The sequence below is a fragment of the Corvus kubaryi genome, unplaced genomic scaffold (assembly GCF_017639235.1).
Source record: "Corvus kubaryi isolate FWS band 111438036 unplaced genomic scaffold, C.kubaryi_AGA036_p1.0 78, whole genome shotgun sequence".
NCBI classification, from domain to species: Eukaryota; Metazoa; Chordata; class Aves; order Passeriformes; family Corvidae; genus Corvus; species Corvus kubaryi.
The window spans coordinates 4,668,565-4,695,515 of record NW_024582065.1 but is presented as its reverse complement, the minus strand read 5'-3'; the positions used below and the strand labels follow the sequence as shown (position 1 = coordinate 4,695,515).

Sequence of the window (26,951 nt, the reverse complement as noted above, 5' to 3'; positions counted from 1 at the left end):
CTAAAGCTGGTCCTGCTGTAGAAAAATAACCTTCAGAGAACCACATTGAAACATAAGATGTCTACTGCCCTGTGGCATAGGCCTGGCCTAGTCCTGCTTACTTTATCCCAAAGTTTTACAAAGCATAAGAAGAAACAACAACTGAAATACTCCCAGGCAATGCTGCACCCTGATTCTGTTGTTGTTATAAAATCTCAGACAGGCACAGGTTACCGTCACATGGAGCACCCACAGGAAAACCACAGCAAGAACCTACGTGACATAAATCCCAGTGCCGGAAGAAGGAGTTCAGAGCATGAAAATGATGAGGGGTGAAGGAGAAAGCAGAAGGAGAAGGATTTCAAACCCACCAGGGATAAGGGCAGCTGTGGCAGCACATGGAGGCAATCGGAGTGCCCCTGGATGGGCTGTCCAGAGGCCAGGCTCTCCAGTAACCAGCAGTGTCTCCAGGACAGCAGCTGTATTTTCTCAGTAGGCAGATACTCCAGATGTGCTGCCAGACCACATTTTTGCTATTTACTGTTTGAAGAGGTTGTTTTTTTTTAGTTTTTCTCTTTCCTTTCGAGTGTGGGTTTGTGGAGAACACTGCCCTGGGATGGCTCCTGCTGATAATTAGGCAGCAAAGATAGGAATGATGTGCATTGTTTTAGAACAAAACCATGGAGAAGCAATAGAAAATGAGATGATGATGGAGGGAGGAGTTGGTTAATATCAAAGGAGGAACACACTTGTTTATAATGGCTTAAAAATGCACCATCATTCTTTTTGAAGAAAGAAGCAGAAGCTGAGACCCCAAAATCCTGAGAAAAAGAGGAACCCTCAGTTTTCTTGTTCTCTCTGGAATGAATACCTGGGAGAGTGGTAAAGGTGAGAAAAGACATTTCCCTCTTCCTTTCCTCCCTTCTGCCCACTGCTTCCCTGATCAGGAACAAACTCTTTTCTTACCTTTAGACCGCTGGGACCAGGTGTTCCCGGAAATCCCTTCCGACCAGATCGACCCTGGAATACATGGAAAAACCATAAACATCAAAAGCTTGCAGCTGCTTTGGTCACAGGTGCAGTTTACATGCTTGTACGATAAAAGATAAAGATAAAACATTCATTTTCTGATCCACCTATTACCCATTTTCAGGATATTTTACTATCCTGAGGTGATAATTATGTACAGACCCATTACAAAATCCTGAGCTGGCAAGTTCAAGGATATGACAATATTCTTTTTGCTTCTTCTAACTGTGTTTCTGTGATACATCACAGACATCAAAAGGACTCTCTATAACTGTCCAGTCTTTTTTCTTTCTTTTTCCTCTACTCATTGAAAAATACTATAAATCAAGGAAGAAACATCAGGGCTGGTTACAGAGATGGTTTCCAGTCAGTGTCATTTATCTTCAGGATGAACTGTTTAAACATTAGAGGGTTTTTTAAGGTCTGAGACTTTAGGCAAGTCATAAACTCAACACCCTGTGCAAGACACTTCTTGGACTTTCAGCCATCCTGGATCAAGCAATCAATCAAGTCCTGGACAAGACAATAATTCATAGCAGGGCAGATTAACTTCCCAAACCAGGAGGGGTTGAAGCTTTATGAGAATTTAACTACAATTCCATTGCAAGGTCATCAGAGCTGGTAATAACTGAGTGAATAAATGACTGAAACATACCTCTGGACCAGGGACTCCTGGTGGTCCTAAGGGTCCTTCATCTCCCTGAGGAGAAAAGAAATTAAAATAAAAGGCAAAGTAGTGACAAAATTTGGACTCACCATGCAGCAAGAATGAAGTGTCTGCAGTATGAGCAGCAGTTAAACACAGGCTGTGTGCTCAGCTGTCACATTTTAACAGCTGAGTCCTCTTCTGTCTTAAAGCAGGCTCCGAGGTTTCTCAGGAAAAAAGATCTCAAGTCAAGTCCTGCCAGTAAAAGCCATCCAAAAATTGACCAAGGCAATGCCAGTTGATTTGGTCTATGATGGGCCAGATTTGGCCAGTAGGGTACACTGAACATGTTGCCATAACTGCTTCATTTGATTTGGCAGGGATGTGAATGCTATAGAGCTCTTTACTCTTTGTCTTTCTTACCCCCTTTCCTCTTCCTTCCCCCCAAAAAAGCATGCTCCAAAATTTCCCAGAGAACCATTTGGCAACTGTATGAATGTTTCCCTTTTGCTTTCAGCTGGGACTACACATGCTGCAGGATGGAGCTATCACAAAATCTCACACAGCAATTGGACTCGGTCCTCTCCCTTGGCTCTACACCAATTTCTAATGTGATAGGATCAGATCTCAGTTTCTAAGAGACCTTCAATTAAGCTTCACAAAAATTATCTCAAGTGTCTAAAACCAACTGCCAAGAGAGAAATTAAAAGCGCCCTTGGCAGCCACAGGCTGGCTGCTCTCATTTCGGTGGTCAGCCATGGTAATGAAGGGGCACTGACAGGCTGAGGGTGGGACCAGCTCCATGGGCTCAGACAAGCCACCCACAATATTCCACATTTCCAGTGGGATGTAATTCAGAGCCCTGACCCAGTGCCCAGGGTGACCTTAGTAGTAAGGGCACAGTGCTGCGCTCTGCTGCACACTCAAAGTCCTTCAGCACAGCTTGCACCAAACTCCATGTCCATGTCTTTGGGCTTACTTTTACACTCACTAACTAGAGGAAATTGAAGGCAGCTTGGTCATGCCTGCCTGAACCTGGAATGCAGGGCTTCGATTCCCTTTGTATTTTGTCTGGAATATTTTTTTTCCTATTTCACTGCAAATAAATGAGCTAATTTGCATTAATCCCATTTAGAGAACAAGCAGAAGAGTTCCCAGAAAAAGTTAAGAATTATTAGTGCTATTAAAACGAGCTCCTGCCCATGCATGTGCTCAGTGTTATTTACACAATGTCTCGTGACTCTGGACAAACAGCTTACACTGGCCTGAGTGAGAGGAAATTACACTGATGTCACTGGAGTTACAGCAGGATAAACGGGGAACCCAGACATTCTCTGCTGCTCCCATAGTACATTTGCAGCTCCAGGACAATTAAATCAATGACAATTGTTCCCTTCTTAACGACTGCAAGTGGAATGGTGCTTCAAGTTCCGAGGTGAAAGTGGTGACTGCAAGCTCCGGGGTGCTGAGCAAATGAATTTCTACAGAGCAGCAATTCCCGTTTCCTTCTCTTTTTACAGAGGGATGTTTCTCCATGTGAGAGAGCAGAGTCTGCAGGTCTCATGGTTGAAAAAGAACACACTTAAAAGGAGCAGAAAGCCAAAGCCAGGCCAGGCCATGTCTGTGCAAGGGAAAAGGGTTCTAACACCCATCTGGGGGTGGGCCAACAAGCTTTAAAAGCAAAGCCAAAGCAGAATTAAGGATCTGCAAATGCCAGCAGTGACTGGAGGCAGAGATCACAGGACCTGGAGATCACAGCTTTGAGGAAGCTCCTCTTCTGCAGGTCTCTGATCACTCAGTATAAGCCTCTGCTTCCAGATTCAGAGGGACCAGAGCATTTTAAACCACGGACACCATTTCAGCATGCATTAATTTACAAAAGTCGGCGTTGTTCTTTAAATCAAACCTCTTCTGAGCTGAGGACACTCACCTCTTGTCCAGGCAGTCCTCTTGGCCCAGGTAAACCTCGTGCTCCTGGCTTTCCCTGAGAAACAGCCAAAGAAAAAGATACTCAGAAAATAGAAACATAAGCCCAGAAGGGCAATTAAAATGAGAAAGTCTCTTTCACAGTCATGGGACATTATCCAATGTCAATTCTGTAACAGAAAAAAAAACTGAAGAAAAGAAAACGCTGCACTTGGAGGGACCTCAAGCCAAACACACCAAGCTGAGATGCTGGCCAGGACAATCTTTAGGAATCTCCAGAGGTTTCTCTCTTCCCCTCTTCCCATTACTTTGTTTCCCCTGGCTGCTTCCAACCCCACACAGAGCTGCAGTCTCCGCTCTACTCACCTTCAGACCTTCAGGACCGTTTTCTCCTGGTGGGCCAATGTCACCTGGGAAGCCCTGGAGAAAATGAGGAACAGTCAGGGTGCACAAGTGGAATTCTGCAGGCAGTGTCAGCCTCTGTGAGAGGTTTAGTTAATGACTAAGGGACAAGATGTGTTACATGCTGGTAGTGCCTTTGTGTGGGCCTCTGCGGCTTTGGGAGGGAATGGGACACAAACTCTTCCATCAGTTTGATGGAAGAGCAGCCTTTCCCAGCAACTCCCTTTAGGTCCATCTTCTTACAAAATTTATTGCAGCGAGGGTCTCCCTGTCATCACACAGCTAAAAGCGGCAATTTCGGTTTTAATTAATCTTTATGAGTCAGCGCATAATCTCTGTGCTCTGAGAAAGAAGCTGCAGCCTCCTCACAAAGGGAAGCAGGCGAGGAATTAGGAAAGATGCTGACACCCTTCATTAGCTGCTGTCAGCCTGGCAGCAGCTCTTTCCCACCCACCCACCCTTCGAGGACAAAGGAATCCATGCTTATTTCCAATAGCAACAAAGAGGAACGACTGCTAAGTAGCAGCAGTCAGCTGAGAGCCCTTCCAGACCCTGTGAAATACCAGAACGCTGATGAGGGGAAAACAGACCATCACTTGTGCTGGAAAGTGGCTTTCTAGCATCTTACACATTTTGTCTGGTTGCTTAGGAAGGACAAAAATGATGGTGTGCTGGGGGAAACTCATCCTGCATTTGAGGTATCACTGTGACTATTTTTTGGTAAAGGAAGTAACAGGATTTTCTACTTTAAATGGTATTTTGAGGGGAAAAAAATTAAAAAATTTTCTATGAGAAAAAAGGAGAAGGAAAAACCAGAAAACCATGAGATGCAAAATAGGTCATGAACCCATCTTGATCCTTCCTACCCCATCACCACACATGTGCCATTTTATCCCAGCAGAGAAGTGAAGCCCTAGGCTGCAAGGATGTGAGAAGGTGGTGGTGGGACATACCTCAGGGCCAGGTGGTCCTGGAAACCCAACTGGTCCTTTGTCACCGACTTTTCCCTGCAGAAATCAGAAAAACATGGGGAAAAGTGAGCTGGCTTCTGGCTGTTGGGTTTCCTGTTTAGAACAGCACACCCCTGCCAAGCTGTCTTTCCAGCTGGGCAAGGAACCTTTAGAAAGGGAGATTAGGAAGCAGAGGGTGCTTGGTTACTTACCAGGGGGCCTGCTTTCCCTCGTGCCCCAGGGACCCCAGGCAAACCCTGGCTGCCCTGAGAGAGACACATTTTTTCAGAACACAATGAGGCATCAAAAAAATACCAATTCCCCATGCTCCAGCTTTGCTGCAGAATGGGAAGCATCTCCTAAAGGCTAGACTTAGCCCTGCATAGAGCTGAGACAGCTGCACTAATGTCAGTGAGATGTTTCTGTAGACAGCCCTGAATTTAGCCCCAAAGAACACGAGCTGCTGCCGTTGGCTGTGGCTCAGAGCCACACAGGCTCCAGCACAGGGCTATGTGCAACATTTGTCAGCCACAGTCAGTATCACATCGAGTCACAGGGGAGAAGTCATTTGATCAGAAGTTATACAGAGCATTAAGTGCTTCGCTGGGTCAGGGTTTAAGTTGCTGCACTGAGCAGACAAAATCTCCTGCGTCTGCAGCCGCTGGACCACACACATTCAAAGGCATCCCCATCAATCCCATCACTTCCAATCTCTGCTAGAAGACATAGCCCCTATAGAAAGGCCCCTGCAGAACTGCTTTTACTATGAGTAACTAGAAAATCCATATTCTGACATGGACTTTAGAAAAGGCACAGCATACCCCAAATGGGAACTATTCAAGAAGGGGAACCTGACAGCAGGATGCAGCTAATTCCAGCTCCTAGTGGGTGAACTGAGAAAACTGGTGGCCACTGCTATGTAAGGGGAAAAGAATGATGGAGAAAAGAAAAGCAAATACCTTGTCTCCTTGGAAGCCGATATCTCCTGGAACACCTGCTCTTCCCTGATCACCCTGGGTATACATCACCAGAGAGTTAAAATAGGCAACAGCAACAGACAAAATCCCCAGGTTGATGCTTAGAAGGTGCTTTGTACAGCAAAAGTCTCAGCACCAGCTCCACTCAAAACCGAACTGGTGGCAAGCTGCAGATCACATTGAATGTAACAACAACCCTGAACAAAGTGTGTATTTCCCAACTTGATTCTAAGGTGAGAAGGGAAACTGCAGGAGAGCAAAAACCAGGAATTCCCAAGCACTGTGTATCTACAGAAGCTGCAAGAAGAGAGACCACACTCCTCTGGCTAACAGTGACCATGAAGGTGGAGAAGTGTTAAATTCAGCTGAACAGAAGAGTTCAGTTTTCAATGAATGAACCTTTTCTCTCACAAGGCCCTATAGAAAAGAAAACAATCCTCCTGGTTTCTGTGAGCATATCCTAGTCTTGACATCAAGCATCAATCCTCTTTCATAAGAAAGCAAGAGCAGCTTCTGGTAATGCTTTAGTACTACCTCACTGCCAATATCTGAGCTGAGATTCCCTGGGAGGGGTAGGCTGGTGTTCACTGGTATGGGGAGCACATCACTGACAATATTTCCTCAGCAAGCTGTCTGTCTGTCCCCTCATTGGACCAACATAACAGATTCTGACTCCCTGGGCGGAAGACAAATATCCCTGAAGGTTTTCCAAGGAGCAGTGGACTACCTTGCATTGGCTCTTAGCCCTGCTGTGAGCAGCTCTGTGGATCAAATGACCTTCTAATGCCCCTTCCAACCTCATGTATTTAGTGATTTATCTAAACAAAGGATGAGTCAATGATGGGGCAGAGAGAGGAAAATTCTACTTGGGAAGTCAAAGGAGGAACGACTACAATAACTTGGTACAATGACAAGACCCAACAAAAATAACTGCTGGGAGGAAGTCTCTCCCATGAACTTGGCTCCCCAGCGAGGGAATGAGCCACTCTAGAGCTGTATGTTTAAACATAGTCCACATGGAAGACATGTGGAGTCCTGCAACAGAGCCGAAGTCCACAGGGAGAGGACAGAGAAAGTCCATTTCACTCCAGAAAAACCACCCACTAGTTATCAGAGAGCTGAAATAATTGTAACTACTTCAGTAACATGCAGGGGATAATGAAATTGGGGATGGTTCAGGTTTGAGTTGGTAAAGACTTTTCAAAGACAAATTTTCAGAAGAAAAATAATTAAGAACTATGCAGATTCAATGATGGAAATATTTCATGGATTCACGCTAAATTTGCTTTAATTCTTTGGCAAATGTTCCCAGAACATTTCACTGAACCGTCTTCAAAACAAATCTTTTACATAGCAAAATTAGAATGTTGCTCTTAAAAATGTTAAATTGATTTTACTCATTTGGTTTTAAACCTAAAATATTTTAATTTGAGTCAAATAACCAACATTTTGTTTAATCTAAAGTATTTCCCATCTTTTTTTTTTTTTTTTGGCAATGCAAAATGGAAACAATCAGCTCTTTACACAGCTTCAGTTCGGAAGAACCCCAAGTATTACATACAATAGAAATGGCAAAAAAACTACTGTGTGACCCAGCTCCTTTACAGACTTCTCTCATCTTCTCCCAATTTTCTACTTATTTTATGTAGTCCAAGGCTTAAAACACTGAAATCTACTTAATTCTTGCTCCCAACAGAAGGCAGCATGAAAACAGCTTTTCTGGAAGCAACAGGATGGCTCTGAGGTTTGTCTTACCATCAATTCTGAGGGTCAAAAAAGAAAGGTTATATTTTTTATTAAGCAATTTTCTACCCAGACAGTACAGGCAGCCATTGAAATACTGTTTCAGAAGAAATACTTGGACACTAAGTAATAACTACTAAAATAAAAGAGTTTCCAGAGCATAGCAAAAGGCAGGAACAAACCTTTGTTTCCAACCTTTAGGAAAAGTGGGGCATGACAATGAAACCAGCTTTTAAACAGCTCTGAGAAATGGGCATTAGAGAGGGTAAGAAGGAAGCAGGGGAAACAAAACACATCTCTTATGGGGAGCTGGACTTCATGCCAGATGTTCACATGTTACTGTGATAGCACAGCAAAATGTCACGGCATGAGCAGTCCATCTGTGGCTGTTAATCCCTTAAACCAGAACTGAGGACTGGGGCATCACCTTTCACCTGCCCTGGAACTGGGACTCAGAGTCTGTGTCCTTAATAAGAGGGAAAAATTACAGAGGAAAGAGGTCAGGCATGTTTGTTATTAAAAACTGCAGTGCCGAGATGACGAAATGGGCCTGCAAGGACTTTGTTCGTGGGGCAGGAAAAGGAATGTAGGATCTGAAATTACAAACAGGCTCTGCCCATGTTATGTTGCCTGTGCTTCATCTTTCACCTATAAAAAGAAATGCAGCTTCAGACACCCCGAGGCCCTTTGTAACCCAACACAAACAGAGAGGGGCTACAAGGGAAGGGACCAATGCACAGCTGTGGGATGTGTTTGCTGTCTGTGCGATGCAGAGGAGGTTGTTGTGCAAAATCCCCTCAATTTTCCTCGACTGGAAGTCCCTGCTCCCAAGACTTCCTGCTTAGCAATGCAAAGGGAGCTAACGCCGCACAACTCCAGAGGTATTTGCCTGAGCCATGTCCTCCACAAGTTACAGATGTCCTGATTCATAAAACTCCTTTGTGAGAACAAGTAGCTGGGATTTCCTCTGCTTCCTCCACCTTTCCCCTGCACTCATCACCCCACGTGGTCTTTTCAAGGCTGCTCTTTATTTCAGTTATACAGTAATTCCACTTCTCCCTGTAACAGCAGATAAAACCCTCTCTTCCCTGTCTCCTTGCCTGCATGAAAACACTGGAATGGCAACAGGAGGATGACCTGGACTGGCCTGTCTAGCTGCTAGATAAAAAGATGTGATTTCTGCCGGAGGAGTGAGATGATGTCCGCTATTCTGGTTCACACCTGGTCATGTGATGTGAGGACATTCTCCCAGGTGGACACCGAGGTGGCAGCTCCAGTGACATTCCTGCTGCCTACACACACCATCCAGCCACCCTGTCATTATTCTCAGGTTTTACCAGCATTCATCTGACTGCTGCTGAGTGAAGGGAGTTTTTCTCAGCTACAAAAAGACAAACTTGTACAAGGCCACATGTTTTGGATGTGACCAAGACAGATGGGATTAATAGGAACTTGCAGACATCCAATTAAATCCTCATCAACCCATCCCCAGGAAGGCAGGATGACCTGCAGCCTGGAGCTTGCAGGGGGAGGCAGCTGGGGAGGAAGGAAAAGGTTTCCTGTACCTCAGGAGCGTGGGATTGTTGGGAGGATGGATAATTCCGCACTTGGGATTATTGTAAGGATAACTCCAGAGAGAGTCACAAACCATTTGGTTACTGTGACAGCAATGGCAGGGGAAATACTGGGCAGAAACAGTGTAGTTTCTATAAAGTGGTGGAGACTGAACTGTCCAAGAAGTTTAATTTTGCTAAACAATGATTTAAATGTTGGTGATTTTTAAGATATTTAACCATTTATTCCAGGGAATGGATGGAGGAGTCTGTGGACTCTAGGATCTGGTGTTTAGTCAAGAAACCAGCTACAATGTCTTAAGCTTGTCCTAAAGAAAAAGCCCTTCTCTTGCCTTGTCATTGCTCTCAACAGAAGTGGAAAAGCAGCACAGGGGAGAAATGGAAATTGCAGACACAGGAGTCCTGGCAAAGAGCTGCTATAATATAAGAAGAGTTGAATCAACTGGTTTGACACTACTTCCCCCCTGTGCAGTTTTGGGCTGCTAAATCATTCTCTAAAAGCAAACATCTAAGAAGAGAACAAAAAATCTGACAAGAGGAGGAAAATACACTTAATGGTCATTTTCCACTGCCCTCCTGAGCAATCAGAGCCACCAATAAATAACTGCACCTCCCACTCTTTCAGACTAAATAAATCCTACAGCCGAATATCTGTAGGAGGAGGGTTCTTATGACAGTGAGACATTTACACACACAGCTTCATGCTGATTTATCTCAAGCTCCGTGTTTTTGTGCCAGCACCACTAAATCACTGCAATCAAGGCCCCTCTCCATTTTGCTCTTTCTAAAGTGATTTATATCAGTTTGGGACAAGGCAATTTCCTCTCAGTAGGAAGCTGAACTGAGGTGAGGCTCCTTGAACAGGAGCAGGGATATCCAACACACAACAGTTTTTCCAGGGGATCCACCTGCTTTGTTTGATACAGGGCTGCTTTTTCACACCATGTTTCCCCCAAATGCATTAATACAAACTCACTGTCAGTGTCAGATCATCTCCTCCCCATCCCATAAACAACATAAAAACAGTGGAACACCAGTTAATTGTACATTTACTGTCATCGCCAGTGTGAGACGGGAGCTCCAAAGAGGATCTGAGCATAACTGATCTATACTCCATGGAAAAGGGGATGGGGCAGATATCAAAGAAAGAAAAATCAAAACTAGAGTGTCAGGAATGGAGGGAGAATGAGAGGATGGGGTAGAGATGGCCAGAGTGGAACCAGCACTATGGTGCTGAATACGAAAGAAACTAGAAAGGGGGTTTCACATGCAAAATTAAAACACAGTGCAATAAGGGAGTATTCAGATCACCTTATCACCTTTCAGTCCATGTTCTCCAGGGTTTCCCATCAGCCCCTGAAATAAAAGAAAGTTCAGAGTGAGGTTGAGCCATGGTGGAGACTTGCTCAGGTCTGTGACATTGCTGTTTGCTGATGGGGTGGTAGTTCAGACCCACAGCACTGGCCTGGCACAGTCTCAAGGTCTGCCTGGGAGCCAGACTGCTCCCAAAGTGTGCTCCATCACACATTCTTCATGTGCTGGAGGCACACAGGGAAAATGCTCCTGGAATTCTCCATTGACTCACGCCTACTGCAGAGCACCAGTGGGATGTTGTGTTCAACAGTCCTGTGCCTGGACACACATCACTGCTGCCCATCCTTTCTCTCAGGACAGTCACCACTGCCCAAAGGAGGAACAGAATAACCTTCAGCTCAGCTATGGAGGGATGAGAGCTCACAGAGCTCAGCTATTCCCTCACCTTTAATCCTTTTGGTCCTGGATAGCCAATTGGTCCAACAGGGCCCATGTCACCCTAGTGAGAGAAAGAAAATTACCACAGTCATTACATGCAAACCCAACAGATCCCTGCATGTGGTGAGAAGTTCCTCTGATATCCAGTCTCAGTATCCGTGAAGAAATGCACTACTGATATCAACAAAAACAGCATCCTGGCATGAGTCAAGGCTCTTTGAATATGCAGACAGCCCCAGCACACAAAGGAAAGAGAGACAGGAGGTGAGGACAGAGGTGTCTCATCCTGCTGCAGTGAGAAGTCAGCGTGGCATTGTGTGTTGGGACTTACTCCAGCGCAGGAGGACAGCAGAGCTCTGGCTGCTGTGGGCACACATGTGCGATATACAACAGAAACCCTTCAGTGCTGCTGTTGAAATGGGCTCTGGCTGCTCTCTGCCATGAAAAGAGGCAGTGACAGCATCCACCAGCCTGGCCTCAGTGTGTAAATAAACAGGGCAGGCTTCCTGAAGGAGCGATTCTCCAGCCGCAGCCCCAGGCCCGCAGCCACGCAGAGGGAGCTGGGCTGCAGCTGTCCCAACAGAGCCCTTTTCATACCTCCCAGCATAAAGGCTGCTTGTAGAAATGCATTTACTTAGAGCTCTGCCCACATGATTAACTAGGAGAGCAAGAGGCTTTAGTTACACCTCATTCTGCTCTTCAGCCTCTCTTACACTGTGAACCAAACTCTGCAGGGTGCCTGTGGCAGCTGGAGCCGGGCTGGTCCCCAGGGTGCCTGCAGGTGCAAGGAAGAGACTGAATGGGGGCCATGTGTCACCTTCTCCATGCCCTGCAGTGTGAGTCCTGTGTGCAGACCCTGGGGAAGGAGCTAGAGCTGTCCTCCAAAGGGAGGACAAGGCAGGATGGAGCTGCTCTTTTCTCCCCAGGAGGATGGAGGAGGTCAGTCTTGGTCTATCCATTACAGATGCTTCAGCATCCTGAATTCAGGAGATGCATGTTACCCTGGGACACAGGATCTACCTCAATTTGACCTGAATCTCAGTTTGAAGTTTGGCTGGGCCAATGTGGAGGGGAGGACAGGCAGCTTCTGACTCAATCATCTCTAGAAGGATTGTGATCCCATTTACCATCTCTGACCTTACACTTTCTAGTGAACAAAATACCAGTGAGATAATGGCAACAGGGAAAAGATGAATCTTTCCAAAAGCAAGGAGGAATATAATCCAATCTGGACAATGCCTTCAATGGGACTGTTTTAAATACCAGTCTTCCTCTTCCAGCTTTTTGCCAGGAGCTTTTCTTTCTGCTGCCATGGCTAAAGTAGTTACTTCCATCTCCACTAATGAGGGGAAACAGACCTAATTCCTGGCTCTATGGAATGCCTTCCCCTCAATCCACCTCTGTCCCAATCCCCCATCTCCAAGATGGGGGTTCCACCATATTCCCTGCTGTTCCTTCAAGGAATATAAGATGTCTGGGTTTGTGCAATGTCTAGTGCAATGGAGGCCTTGATCTCAGCTAAAACACACTCCTATAATTTGAGCTACAGAAAGGCAAAAAGAGAAGGTTTTTAACCATTCCTTGCAAGCCAAATTTCCATGAATTATCACAGATGAGGAGGAACCATTATGAAAGAATGCTGTAGTAGTAACAGAGCCTACCAATTTTTGTGCATGGAAGGGAATAACCTGAAACAGATCCTAGGACCTAAAAATAAACCACACTATGTTCAGCTGGGCATTCACTAACCCCCAGCACAGCTGCCAGAGGAGGAGTTGCCACCCAGCCTTACAGCTATTTATCTCCTGCTGGGGGAAAAGCGTAATGAAGGGTGGAATTTGGCTGAGTACATAATTACCTGGATTAGTGATGGGATGGTGAGAGTGCATGTAAAATTCCTGTCTACCCAGAGGACAAACTGTTCCTGTCCACGGTCTCTCCAGTGAGCAAGAACTGTGTGTCCCTGAACTGCTTACAGGGACTTGCTTTTTAAGAGATCCTGGTGTGGAATGAATGCTGCATCTTTGAAGAAATACCCTGGCAAATGTTATCAAAAGGGCAAGTTATCAGGAAAAAAAAGACACTAAAACCAGACTTCTAATCTGTTTCCTTTTGCTTGGAAGGGTTTGCCCTCCTCCACCTCCCAATCCACCAGGAAACCCCCTCTCTCCCCAGATGTCACACCTCCCCCATACAAACAGTCATCCTGCTCATGGGAAGAGGAAAATCTGTGCGTAGTTAGGCAGGTTGAAAGGGTTGAAGCCCAACAAGCCAGATCTCCATTTTTTTTTTGTACTTACAATGAGTCCAAGGACTCCAGGAGGACCTGGGGCTCCCAGTTCTCCCTAAAAGGTAAGGCAAACCCACATGGTTATGGACACTTTATAGACAAGCAGAGACTGAAAGGCAGCTTAGTATTTCAAGGGCTTGAGGGAAGGGAAAAGATCGTCCCTCCCCCTTCCATCCCCCCTTTCAACCCCAGCCCCTGCCCCACCCAAAGGGATCCAGAACTTCCATCTTAGGGAGTGCACTTGTGAGCACATCCTGGGAAGATACAGGCTGCTTGTTGCTGGGCAGTTATTCCCAGGGCTGACTTCCCTCCCAGGAGCAGGCTGGATGAAAGGAACATTCTGCTGTGCAGGGTAGAGGTGGGAGCCTTCCCCAGGTCAGATCCAGCCATTGGCAGGGAGAGGGACCAGAGCAGGGTGGGGACACGGGGAGAGCAAGGCTAAGGTGGGAAGGAGAGGAAAGCTGCTGCTTTAGCATTGGGAAAGGTGAGTTTTTGGGAGTGGTTAAGTAATAATAAAACTCATAGGAAAAGGAAGACCTGCATGAAAAGGAAACTGGGTAGTTTGGGGAGAGGGTATAGCAGGTTCTGGTGCTGGCAAATGGGTCCTGGGAATGTATTGGGCTCCTTGGAGCTCATCATTCCAAGGGTCATGGAGCTGGTTTGACTTCTCAGCTTCACCACAAACTACTTCTGTATGAGCTCTCCAAAGACATGCAGAAGCACTGGTGGGTGCCCGATAGCATCTTCAAGTGAAGCACAGCAGAGAAGCTCTGCCAGACCCCCACAACTCATTGATCCAGGTCTCTCAGTAGTTCAGCCACCACGGGGTGCTCAGCCTGTCCCATGTCTCCCTCGGTGGCCTCCCTGGCCACGCTAACAGTGAGCTGCTTGTCAGGGCAAGGACCTGCTCTTACACACCTCCATCTCCAATGGGGCCTCTCAAAACAAGTGCATTGGAAATGCTGAACTTCCCGTTAACTCAGACAGTCCTGCCCCTGCTCTGGATCATGCTGGCTACTTTCTTTGACAGCCCTGCTCAGTTTATGGTGCACATCTGGTGGAGTCCCCTCCAGTGCAATAAAGCTCCCCTTTTATGGAAAGATCTGCCTAGTGGAAGAAGGAAAGAGAAGGGGACGCAACGTGACTGAATGTGCTCAGGGCTCCTTGGGTAAAGGGTTACGTGTGTTTATTTTATGGGAAGCGGAGTAAAGGACTATTGGGCAAGCACACACACACAAAAGTGTTTCATAATCTCAACCAGCCTAAAATTGCTTTTTTAATGGCCAGTTCCTTTCCTGCATACTTGGGACATCTGTGGAGCAATTGTTCCTCATGGGTGGGATTTCTGTGTCCTCAGAGCTACTGTTACAAGGTCGGCTTCAAGCTTTTAGCTGAGGCCTGGCATTACTAGGCTCAGGAAGAAGAGGCAGTATGCCAGGAATGCTGAGCACAGGAGTTGCACGGTGGCCTGGGTTTCCCAGGAAGCTCTGCAGGCTCCCAGCGTGGCTGGGCTGCAGGCTGGGTGGATAGTCAGGTCTTGGTCCCACCAGTCTCAAGAGGCACTTCCAGATTTCTGACTTAGGTCATATGGATATCCCTCAAGAGAACAGGTATATGAGGAAATGCATGACCTCACAGCTGATGGAAGAGAATTTCCTCTTGGGAGAGGAGGGGGTGGACTCCCTTGAGAGATGTGGACAGGACTAGTTGTTAATTTGAGCCGTTCCTCGGCGTAGGAAATGGAGGATTTACAAGTGGCCTTTCCTGGCCATCAGTCCCTGACCTGTAAGGGAAATCAGGCTCTATTCTCCTTTTTTCAGCACACAAACCAGGCAGTGGGACAAGAGAGGAGATGAATCAACAGCCCTTTCCCACGTCTAATTCCTGGGATTAAGAGCCTAATTGGAGTGGCTAAAGCACACCGGGGGAACATGGGATCTGTAATGCGATGGCACAACAATTCTCATCGAGCTGGTAGGAGGGAAGAAGGCCCCTGAGGTTGGAAGAGCCTGTGCTGTCCCTGGAGGGGATGGAAAGGAGATCAGAGGCTGTTGGGTTCAGCCTTCCCCACGCGACCAGGGGATCAAACAGAGAATGTGGCAGCCGGGCCTCCGGCAGCCCTCCCGCCTGCGACAGCTCAGCTGCACACCCCACCTACCAAACTCAGCATATTTGTGTGCTCCACAAACAGACTTTCTGGCATTTTTCTGCGTCTGTGACTCCGCTTGTGACCCTGTGAACCTCCCTTTAAGTCAGCCCAAACAGTCTGTTTTCATTCTGTGATAGCCAAGGCACATTAATATTTAAAAGCCGTTGATAAGATGAAAGAAGAGCAATCCTTCTGGATGAATTAACAGGACATTTGCTGCTCTCCCAGGCTCTGGGAACTGCCATCAGCTGACTGGCATTGAGAATATCTTCTGAATGGGGCTTAGACAACTTGCATATTCAAAAGAAAACAAAGTAAGCTATTTGGGGGAAAAAAGTCTTCCTGTCCTCCAGGATCCCTGCTCTTCCTGGTGGGCTGGCTGGAAATAGCAGTATGATCAGAAAGTTTTCTACTTTGGGACTACTGATTCCACTCTGATCCATGGCTTAAATTGACTGAAGGATGGGAAAAGTCCTGCAGAAGTATTCCTTGGGAATATTCTTTCAGTTCATTGCATTTATGACTCTTGTGCTGAAATCCACAAAAGCTGGAGTGTAGCTGAGCTTGGCTTGGGGATTGGAGTCAATTGTATAAATAACTTTTTGCTGCATATATGACAAATGGGAACTTGCAGACACATGTGGAGTGGGTTACTTCACACAAATCATCCCATCAAACCCCAGAGCAGCACGGTGATTATGTGTGAATAACCAAGGCAGCAGGAATTTCAAAGAGGAATCAGTGCTGCTCACATGCTAATTCAGGGAAAACCAACACAGTAATTCAGAAAATAATTTAGGATAATTAATACATCTGAGAACTGTTGCAAACCACAAGGATGTGTTCTGTGAGCAGTAGCAAACACAGCACATCCCCACAGTTTAGTGCTACGAGAGCAGAGCAAATTAAGCCTTATCAGCACCCAGCTGCTTAAATGCCCTCTGTGACCATCCTGATCCAACTCCCAGGAGACACATCTCACTCTTAGGAAGCCAGCAGGGGTCAGATGAAGACTGAAGGGAGGCCAAGAGCTCAGGAGACTGAAGACTTACTCCCCATGCAGTCCCAGGGCTGGCTGAGGGATGGGGCAGGCAGCAGTCTCAGCTGTGGAGTCTGTCCCTCAGCGCTCCCAGACACTAGAGGAGGGAATCTGTGCCCTGTGGTATGGACAACATGGTCCAAACACTGCCTGCTCTGCCAGAGCAACATCCTTGCCCTTTTTCTCTTGACTTTCTCCTAGTCACACCCTCAGGATACGAAAGCATCTGTCAAGACTCAGGTGCAAGGAAGACAAGAGATGGAGACAGAAAACTGATGGCAAATGATGACCCAACAGTTACAGGAACAAAACACAGGAATTTTCAGCAGGGCAGGGATGTACATTTGTTTTTCAGGGGGGACAAAACCAGCCAGCAGCTGCCACCAACCATAAAAGCTTCACTCAGCTCTAACTAGCATGATGCAGTACAGTGTGCTGTCTACTGCAAAAGAAAAAAGAAAGGAAAATGTTATGAACTTACAGGGTTCCCATCGATGCCTGGAGGTCCTCGTTCTCCAAAATTACCAGGAAAACCCTGAGAAGAGGAGGCAAATGTGAATGTTATTGAGGCTCCCTGGTGTAGACAGTCTGTTACAAACCGTTCCCCTCGCACCCCGTGCAGCACTTTGGAAAGCAGTGGGACACAGGGACATGTCGGACAACCAGCCTGCCTGTCCTCATCCAAACCATTCCTGCCACACCAGCACAGCTCAACAAGGCCAAAACCCTGATTCATAAACCTCACTGCAGTGACTATATTGAAAAATGGATTGTCAATCTGAATTATTTAGTGCTATCTACTAGCAGGGTCATTTGAACTGCACCCCCTTCTCTCAGGATAGCTGGACAGCACAAAGCCTGTTGGAGCCCATGCAGATGCTTAATGGAGCTTTTCGGAGATGCCTGGTGAATTCATTCCCTTTCAGCTTGCCAGAGGAACAAACACTTCCAAACTCATTACAGTCCACACCCCAGAGCTGTGAAAGGCCATGTTTACTACATGAAAAAGTCACCACAAAAGACGACTTCATCTCATTACATCCAATACAAGTTTGGAAGACTTCAGATAATTATAGAGAAGGGAGTGGAGGTACTGAGCCAGAGCCAGAACATGGTGGTGTGACACGTTCTCTCTCACTCTTGGACAGATCCTGTGCTCCTCTAAGCCCCCCCAATTCCCTGCTATGACCAAATCCCAAAGCAGCTTTCTCTTCCCTGTCTTGCCATGCTCTGTCTCCTGCAGGAAGAACTCAAACTGGGAGTCAAAGCAAAAGTGCTTTATCCCCTTCTCTGGCTTGCCAGAAATACAAAGGAGAACACGGGCACGTTCTGGAATAGCTGAGAGCTGAAGAGACAGGGATGAAGCAGAAAGGGAGAGGATGCCCTCTTTTCCTGCCTGCTTCCCTGTACACCTACAAATACTGGTTATCTGGCAAAAGCAAATCTGAGGGAAGTGGATTGCAACGGCCAATGGCAACACACTTATCTGAAAACCCATCAGCAACAACAAAAACTCAAATGATCACAACAGACAGAACAGGAAAACTATACTGGGGAACTCTCTCATCCAAGACCTCCCTTGACCTTTGAGGGTTTACAGAGCAGAAGAGGTAAAAAGTTACTTCATAAAATCTAAGGTGAGAGATGGGACACCTATTTAAGTCAATCAAAATTTTGCCACTGACCTCAGAGCCATCATTTCAGCTCTTCTGTACCAATTGCCTACAGTACAAAGGACTGAACCAACACGAGCTACTGCTTGCTTGGATTCAACACTCCTATTTTGTGGGAATCACTGCGAATAGGAAAGTTGTCTGCCTTTCTCCAGCTAGGCACTACATCCCTGAGGCTTGTGCGCATGCCAAAAAGCTGTGGTAAGCAGCCACTGGAAACAGCCTTCTGCCATCTAGAGACAAAGATGTCAAATATAACAAGAAGGCAGGGGGGGCTACAATTTTCTTTAATGAAGAAAAGGGGGAAAATAACTCTGCTACATGCTGAATCAGTCAGATAAGAAGAGAGAGATGTGCAGGGAAAACTCATTGCTCAGGCAAGACAAAAAACCAAGAAGACTGCCAGAATATTTTGCTGTTTACAGTCATACAACTTGCCAAGGAAAATATGAGCGTGCATAGACTGATACTGTACTTACGCTGCTGCAGATTTCAGTCACAGCCTTCACCATTCCCCCAGCTGCATCCTTCCTTCCTCAGAGGGCAGAGTTGGGCATGGAGTGACCCATGGATGCCACTGAGCAGCAGTCTGGCCCTGTGGCTGCTGAGGTGTCTGCTATGGAGCCGAGCTCTTGCCAACATGGGGAGATTTTACTACTTTGAATGGTACAATGAAAACAATATTGCTACAGCAGCATAGTATCAGCTAGGGGAATGCTTGCTCCAGACTAGAACACCGTCTCCTGAATTTTTAAAACTGCTGCAATGTGACATAAACAATGTGCTCCTGTGCCAGAATAAAAGAACCCAGATAAGGAACTATTTAAATGCACGTTTCACACGTGTGTTTCATGCCTTTTTATGCCTCAGTTTCCAGTATTAACCTTGCTGCTTAAAGACAGGAGATTTGAGGCACTTGGTGACAGAGTTAGTAAAAGTCTAACTTTTACACAGGTTTTCCAGCACTAGATCTCCAAATATCTAGAAAACCAGATTATTCCTGTGTTTGAATGGCAGAGCTGAGCACCGGAGGCCACTTGGCCAATATTACTCAGCAACCAAGAGATTCAGCAATAAAACCTGTTCACAGCATGCTGTGACTGCCCACAGAGCTCGGGGTTCTGTCCATCCTCAAGATGGGATGGAAAAGGGTCAAAGTGGGAGGAAGCTGAGAAGAAAAGCAGAACAGGCCCAGCACAACACTCACCCCCAAAGCCCCATCCTTGTCAACACCTGACTGTCCTTAACACACCATCTGCACTGCTGGCACCAGCAACCCGCAGCCCCAGCTCACCCACTGCTGGGGTGGTGGGTGGTCCCCTGGTACTTTTTGGCCCAAGCTGTAAAACAAACCCGGAAGAGGAGACAAATGGAAAGAGCAGCTTCAATTCAACTAACCCCAGGCATCCTAGCCCAGCAGTCGAGCTTAGCACACCAGTATTAACAGGTTTTGCACTTTAAATGAGGCTAAGGCTGGTGGCTGTGGCATGGAGCAGGATATTTCAGCATCCATACAATCTACAAAGACCCAAACTAGGTTGTGAAAGCTATTCCAGCACAGCTCTTGCACAGCAGGAAACAATCAGTCATCTAAGCCCCTAATGAAAAAGAAAGCACTTTGTTTCCATGGGGTAAGTAGTAGCAGTTTAAACCACAATAACAGTTCCAGTGACCACAGTGTTCTAATTTATTGGACCTCACATGTCTGTAAAACCTATTTTTTTGGTGCCTCTCCTGCCTAAGCCTAAAGGAGAAAGATGTTCCCCAGGAACACAACTAGCACTGTTCAACTAAAACCAGCAGCCTGCAAGTTACAGACTTTGTTATCCCACTGGTTTCATTCCCCTAAGCTGTGATACCTCTGCTCTCCCATGCACTGCTCCAATAGCCTGAGGAGCCCCAACTGAGGGGGAACACATGAGGCAGGGAGCTCATTTTATGGTGCTGGCAGACAGGTGAGTCACAACTGGCAGCCCATTACAGGAGACTTTTGAAAGAGATTAAAGGGTCCAGCAGATTCAGAGTCTCCTGTGAGCGCAGAAGGGGTTTTGGTACAGAAAATCCATCATTTTTCAGCATGCTGTTTTTTCAGGGTCCCTGGAAATTATGCTTAAGAATTGTGACAGCAGAGGAAAACACCCCAGTGAAAAACATAGAGCCATGCATCCTGCCTGCTCTGTGGGAGGGACAGGATGGACAGGGAAGGACCAGGACAGGGAAGGGAATAGCAAATGGCAGCAGAACTAGGAAGAAAATGCTTGGCTAAGAAGTTTTGCTGGCCAAGAGCCGGCGGGGTGCTCCTCCACAGCGCTCCAGTCAGGTATGACAAAACTTTTGGCTCTATCTCACAGCTGGGAAATTCAGAGACGAGATGGCGGAAAATGTCCAGCTGAATGGATTTCACATTGTCCGAAGGAGAAGTTCAATGAAAGAAGCAAGATGATGCTTGGGGAGGAGTTGGAGAGAGAGCACACAAACAGGTATTTTGGACTAACAAGATCTGGGTGCTCCTGTGCTCCCCCGTCCCCAATCCAACCACAACCCAACCCAATTTGTCCTCGCTGCACTCGGTGAACAGAGACACAGAGAGATAGAAACTGATTTATCCCAGGTTACACTGAGACGTCTGAAGCTGAAGCAGTAACAAAGTCTCTATCTTTGAGATGTTCCAATAGTGCCTTAATTCTATTTCATCCCCCCTGCCTGCAAAGGGCATCCTTTCATACATCAGGAGACTCCTGCTGAGAACAACCAGACCTAGACAGACACTGGAACCAGCTCCTCCTGCATCAGGGGATTACATCCCCCTCCACCTCCCCTTCCTTTCTTCTTCTGCTTAAAGCAAACAGAGCAGCCTGCCCTTTCTGCTGGCTGTTGTCAGCCAAAGCACTGCTCCTGGTTGGAGCAGACGCCACTGCTCCTTGTCTCTTGTCCCTGGAAGCAGCTGTCTCCTGGGAAGCAGGGACCGGTGACACACACGGTGTCCTTTGCTCAGCCAAAGTCCTTTCAGGTGTTCACGTGTGGGTGGGTGTGTTGTATGTATACAACATCTGATTCAGTTTAAAGCACTTTCCCTGAAGGAGTAAAGGAGGCAGTCTGGCAGCTGCTGCTCCAAAGAATCCTGGCAGGTCTTCACGCCAACAGAATCGTTCTCCAAAAATAGGATTTTATTTTCCTGTTGGCTGAAGGTGAAGCTGCTCAAACCAACCAGCCCTCTTGTCTTGTCTGCAAAAGACTCTATTTGCCAGTTGGCTCCAGCCAGGTGAATCACTGCCCAGGAGCCTCCCCAGGGATGGAACTTGCAAGTCAAACAATTTAAGTAAGGAAAAAGAAAAAAAAAAAAGGCGGAGGAGAAGCAGGGCTGAGGGTGAGAGAAAGCATTCACTGGAAAAAAAGAAGGCGAATAAAACAAACAAGTGTAGCTTATGTTGGCAGCTCACACCTCTGAGAGAATTCCTGGTGTGGACAGCAGACTGAGCCCCTCCACAGGTGAGCAACGAGTGGCTCAGCCCCAGCAGGAGTCACCCCAAAGGCAGCCTGGCAGACCCTGTGCTCCTGCTGTGCCTCCCAGCAGCTGTAACTCAACAGCTACGAAGGGACCTCTGCCTTCCCCTGGGTCTAGGCAGTTTTCAATCCTGCAAAGAGGGAGATGCCATCCCTAGCTGGGTATAGAGTGAGGGTCCTGCTGCAGCTCTGCTCCTCTGCCACCTGAAAGGAAGCTTTGCTCTCTCCCCCGGGAGACTTCACAGCTCCGTGTCACCTCTTGGGACAAAGATTTCAGGGCATTTCTAAACATAATTCTCCCTCCAGCTGTGGGAGCACAGCAGGAGCAACGCAACAAAAATTTCCTGAAGCCCCCCCCCAGCAAACATCACTCAAGCGAAATGCCAGCCCCTCCACACTCCTGCTCTATTCCTTTTTCACTGGTACAGGATCTTTTCCCAACCTGCAGAGCTCTAACCAAGTTACCATTGCACAAACACGTTGGCCTAATGCCACAGACCACCGAGCCTGCCACTGCTCCTCCTTATCTATGGCCAACATTTCCAAATCAAGCAGCCTCCTATTCAAGAAAGTCAAGCAGCTTTAGGGATCAAAATGTTTTCAGACTCAGAGGTGATAGTTGCATTATTTTTTCCCTATAATTTCTATCGAGAATAATTTTTGAGCTTTGATTTATGAATTAGCTTTGCCCTGAAGGATTAAAGATACCTGGGAAGCCTTGATTCAGTTCCTCACAAGATTTTTGAATGATGATGGACAAGTCTCCTAGGAACATTCTTGGAAAAAAACCAAATATATTTGGGATTGTTTCTTTTCCTTCAATGGAAGTTATAGTTCTTGGCACCTTTCAAACTCTTTTCCCTGTGTTTTCAGTAATTTGCTTTGCCCATTCTTAAAAAAATGAAATACATACTGATATTGTCCACCTCTCCAGGTTATTTGTATGGTGTAATCATGGACATAGGAACATGTGAGAAGTAATCATGCAAGCACCTCACCACAGAGATTTGGGAAACTCCAGACATGTGGAACACAGCTCAGGCCAAAAAGAGATGGTGACATTTGCTCTGGGCTCATGCCTGCATTTCAGAGTGGTGAACCAGGCCCAGAAGGGTGGAGAGACCAGACCAGCTGCCCAGCTTTAGTGTCCAACTTCAGCATTCAAAAAAGTCACAGATTGCTCCAACCACATCTATTAAAAAAATTTAGGTTAACAAAGAAAAAAAAAAAAAAAAAAGCAAAGAATTTACTTAAATGGCTAACAGGAAACATCCGGTCCATGGGCTAAAACTCTCATTAAAAGAGGAGCTTTGTTCATGGCTAGTTTTCAGGACCTCTACTGGACTTTTCATGCAAACAGAATGATTAAAAGCATATTCTATTTGCTAATTAATCAGTTCCTGAAAAAGGCACCAAACATTTTGGTTTGGGGTACTGGCACAAAACAGAGCTACCCAAGTGCTGTCCATTAGCTCCTACAGACCACTTGTGCTCCTTTCTGCAGCTCATCTTGTGGATTTGCCTGTACACACAGGTCTTCAGCCCACACATTTCTCCACATCTTTAGCTGGCCACATCTAAGAGTACTATGAAGTGCTGTTACCAGTTTCCTAAATCTCAGCTCATGTGGTGCAGGAAACTCTTGGCTCACTCCAAATGCAAGGAAGGGTCTCAGCTGCATCCAAAGTAGAGAAAAGATTGGAGCAAGAGAGGAGCTGTTTATCCTCTTAGTCCCTACAGAGAGAAGCAACATTTGTTTTGTTGGTGTTCTGTGGTTGTGCCAGCCTTTCCAGGCACATGGCAGAGCATGTCTTCCCACTGTTGGCATGAACAATAGCTGAGCCTGTGTACCTTGGCAAAGCCCCACGCTCTGACGCTCAGGATTGATCTATCTCAGCCATCCATCAAAAGGTTTGGGGAGGCTACAAAAGAAAAACCTTCCTGACCCAGAGGCAGCCCTGCTTTTGGCTATCCAGAGTCTCCCATGAGGCAATTGATGCCTGTTCATATGAGGCAAGAGCCTACTCACGCTGGTGGGGAGGGCAGGAGTATCACATGCCCTTCTGACAGCTGATCAGATGAAGAAAAAGCAATGTATTGTGACTTGGTGTTCACTGGAGGCAGGAGTTAATGCATGATAAGTAAACACAGAAGAAGACAGCACACATGAAAAACAGCCTGGTGAGAAGGTGCCACTGTGTCACAAGCTGAGAGCTGGAGAGGGCGATCCTGCCTGTGGTCAGCTCCTGGGAAGTGGACGCCAGCTCCAGCACCCTGGCATTGCACTGGTGCTCCCAGCAAACACTGAGGCTGGTTCCAGTGGCTGCCAGGTCACTGCTGGCTCTCACAGCCCCCATGCTGTGGGTGACAGGAGAGGCACACTGCTGGACTCACTCACATGCTGAACTCTATTACTTCAAATCCATGTGCCATTTTATGGCACCTCTTCCTTGACACACGAGCTGTAATCCTTGGCATTTCCACTCTAAGCTTCAGCTGCTGAGCTCAAAGGAGAGCTCTCCAAGGACGGTGTTCCCTGGTTTGCACAGAGCCAGAAGAGCCAAGCAGCTTGTGTGACACTGCATGTCATGGAGAGAAACCAGAACAATGACCACAGAGACGGGCAGGGAAGCAGAGATATCTGCTTGTGGTGTTAATGTCTTGCTCGTGCTGCTGTTACCAAATCCTTCCAGCCCTGGGGATGGTCTGATCCTGTGCTGTTTTGTGGACCCTTTGGGCCAGGGCTTTTCTTTCATGAGGCTTTTGCATGGTACCTGACACAGTGAGGCTCTAAGCACAGGACCAGCAGCACCACCAGGTTCTTAGAAAAATATAAGGAAACCTTGGTTATGTTTGACTGACTTGTGAATAGACCTCAGATGAACCTCAAAATTACTAAGTATGTCTTTGAATTAAATTTTGCTCCTTCTTTTTTATCTCTTTGAAAGAATACTACTAACAAAACAGATTGTAAGCAAAAAATCATAGATATAAAATAGCACAGCTGGTGAAGTACTGACACTCTATGTGAAAAAGAGAGATATAAGCACACATCAAAACTAAAGATGAACCAAAAAAGAGCTCAAAGCTCTTTGGATATATTTCCTGAAAATTTGCCTTAAAATCTTTTCCTCTAGCAGGGCTTAAGAACTTCTGAAAATATTACACTCGATTTGAAGTTTAATACAATCTGCAGTGCAGACACTTCTGATTGTGGCTACCCATCTCCCACAGCATAAGGACAGCTTGGTGTTCCTTGAGCTAGTTCTATCTCCTACTCTTCCTATGAGTCATTTCCTACAGTGGCAGCACAGCTCCTTCCTAAAGATGAACCAGGACTGACACATTGCCTCTGCATGGCAAGACAGGGTATGAACAGCTTCTCTCACTCCTTCCCCCAGCAGCCCTGATAGGGTCTTGTTTTTATAATTTTTTTTCCCAGCTGCTCAACTGAACACCATAAAAATCCACAAAAAATACCATAAAAGACAATTTTTTTCAGCCACTGCACTGGCAAGACTGAAGGTTTAAGCAAGCAGTTGCATCAGCTCCAGCCCCCCAGCCCACCTCTAAAACAGGCAGATCCAGAGACGTACAGACTCATGTTATTTCAGCCTCCTTCATGCACTGGACTCCAATCATACCTCTCCCCCCAGACCACCCCCAGCCCTCTCCTTCTCCAGGGCCCATCTGTTGGGATGCACTGGCCTCCCGCGTCACTGATGTCGGGCAGGGAGAACCGAGCAGGAGGTGGAGTCAGCTGTTTTCACGACAGACTCACCACATCCCCCACAGCTCTGCAAAACTTAACTTCCCTGGAAGGATTTCAAGATCTGACTCATGTCCAGTTTCTCTATTTTAATCATTCCCTCTTACATCATTCTCGGAGGCCCACCATGTCACATGCAACCTCCCCCAGCCCCCCGCCCCTCCTTGGCTGAGCACTCATCTGCTGCCAGCTCTCATCCCAAACAAAGCCAGGTACAGAAATATGTGTGATACCAACTCCCTCCCTCCTCTCTAGAGCATTCACCAGCTTTGATGGCAGCTAATAAGGGCTTCCAAGAGCTCCCCCCTGAAATGACAACACTGAGATAGCACAGGAACAGCAGCCACGCTGGCAAACCTAAGGGTGCGGGGATGGGAGAGACCAGAGAAATCCCAGAAGGCTCACGAAAACCCCAAAGCAGCTGGGAGGCAGCACTGGCCAGGAGATAGGTGTTGGGAAGAGAATCAGGTCAGCTGGCTCCTGCTTTCCATTTCTCCCAGAGACTTCCTGAATAACTGTGGATGTCACTTAATCTTTCTGTTCAAGCTCGGAAGCACAAATTGTCAGCATTGGTCCATTCAAGATTTCTTATTAAACCTGATATCATAAAACAGGGATGGAGCCAAAACTCTCTGAAGGAGCCAAGCAGAACAAAGGTGCTCATGCACAGCCATTTAATCCCTTCCCTAGATCCCAGCATAAATGCCTCCACGGCTGAGAGATTCCCTGCTGATCTCAGGGGAGCCCCTTGCTTGTAGCAATGACCGCCAGACCAAAACCCCTGCCTGGAAGATTACAAATCCTGGCCAACCAACAGCTGGAAGGCTTTGAGCCTGCAGCGTGCTCTGTGCAGAGAGAGCAGAGAGCAGAGCCCCTGCACCTAACGACAGCTGCTGTGTTTGTTTTGCCCTGGCCATTGAGTCATGGTTACACCACGGGCTCTGCACTTATTCATCATGGGGGTTTCTGGTGCAACCAGCAGCTTACAAAAGATCTGGTATAGATTTCCAGCACCCCTCCAAAAAATCTGCTTGACTGGTCCCCATCCCAGGCAGAGAAGGACAGGTGGGATGGACATGGCACTGCTGAGGTGTTTGCACAGCTTTCACAGTGAGAACATCAGCGAGCGGTGGGTGTGGACTCCTGGGATGGACTCCAGGCGAGGGGGGCAAGGGGAAAGCGCTAGATTTTTCTGTGTGTGGGTGAGTGGACATTTTGCAAGAAGCCTGTGAGTGCAATGATGTCCAGAGGTCAAATGAAACTCAGGCTAACATGAAGGACAAGGTGCAAAGGCAATGAGACACACCAGAGCTCCAACATGCCTGAGCTCTCTGCTGATTCCTGGAGCCAAAAGCTTTATCCAACTTCCTGAAGGAGGCATACAGAACTGCTTGGAAGAGGGTTGATGGGGTAAAGTCTTTCCTTTCTGTCCTTTCCCTGTTTCCTCTGCTCATTTCAGTATTTTTCCCACTTGCTCTTGCTTTTTGCTACAGTCAGCACAGTCCCCCTTGTTCTTCTACACAGCTCTCACAGCTGTTTTCAGCCCTAC

The 26,951-nt window shown here is 46.8% G+C and overlaps 1 protein-coding gene across 8 annotated transcripts in view; it reads right to left on the bottom strand.

Moving 5' to 3' along the window:
- Positions 1-26,951, bottom strand: part of LOC121676137 (collagen alpha-1(XXVII) chain B-like) — a 146,925-nt gene that overhangs the window by 64,527 nt on the left and 55,447 nt on the right. For all 8 annotated transcript variants that reach the window (XM_042052225.1, XM_042052226.1, XM_042052222.1 and 5 more), the window contains 11 exons: positions 16,938-16,991; positions 13,279-13,323; positions 10,986-11,039; positions 10,538-10,582; positions 5,892-5,945; positions 5,145-5,198; positions 4,936-4,989; positions 3,947-4,000; positions 3,585-3,638; positions 1,664-1,708; positions 946-999 (listed from right to left, as the gene is read on the bottom strand). In XM_042052225.1, the coding sequence (XP_041908159.1) occupies positions 946-999; positions 1,664-1,708; positions 3,585-3,638; positions 3,947-4,000; positions 4,936-4,989; positions 5,145-5,198; positions 5,892-5,945; positions 10,538-10,582; positions 10,986-11,039; positions 13,279-13,323; positions 16,938-16,991 (567 nt within the window). The remainder of the gene's footprint in view (positions 1-945; positions 1,000-1,663; positions 1,709-3,584; positions 3,639-3,946; positions 4,001-4,935; positions 4,990-5,144; positions 5,199-5,891; positions 5,946-10,537; positions 10,583-10,985; positions 11,040-13,278; positions 13,324-16,937; positions 16,992-26,951) is intronic.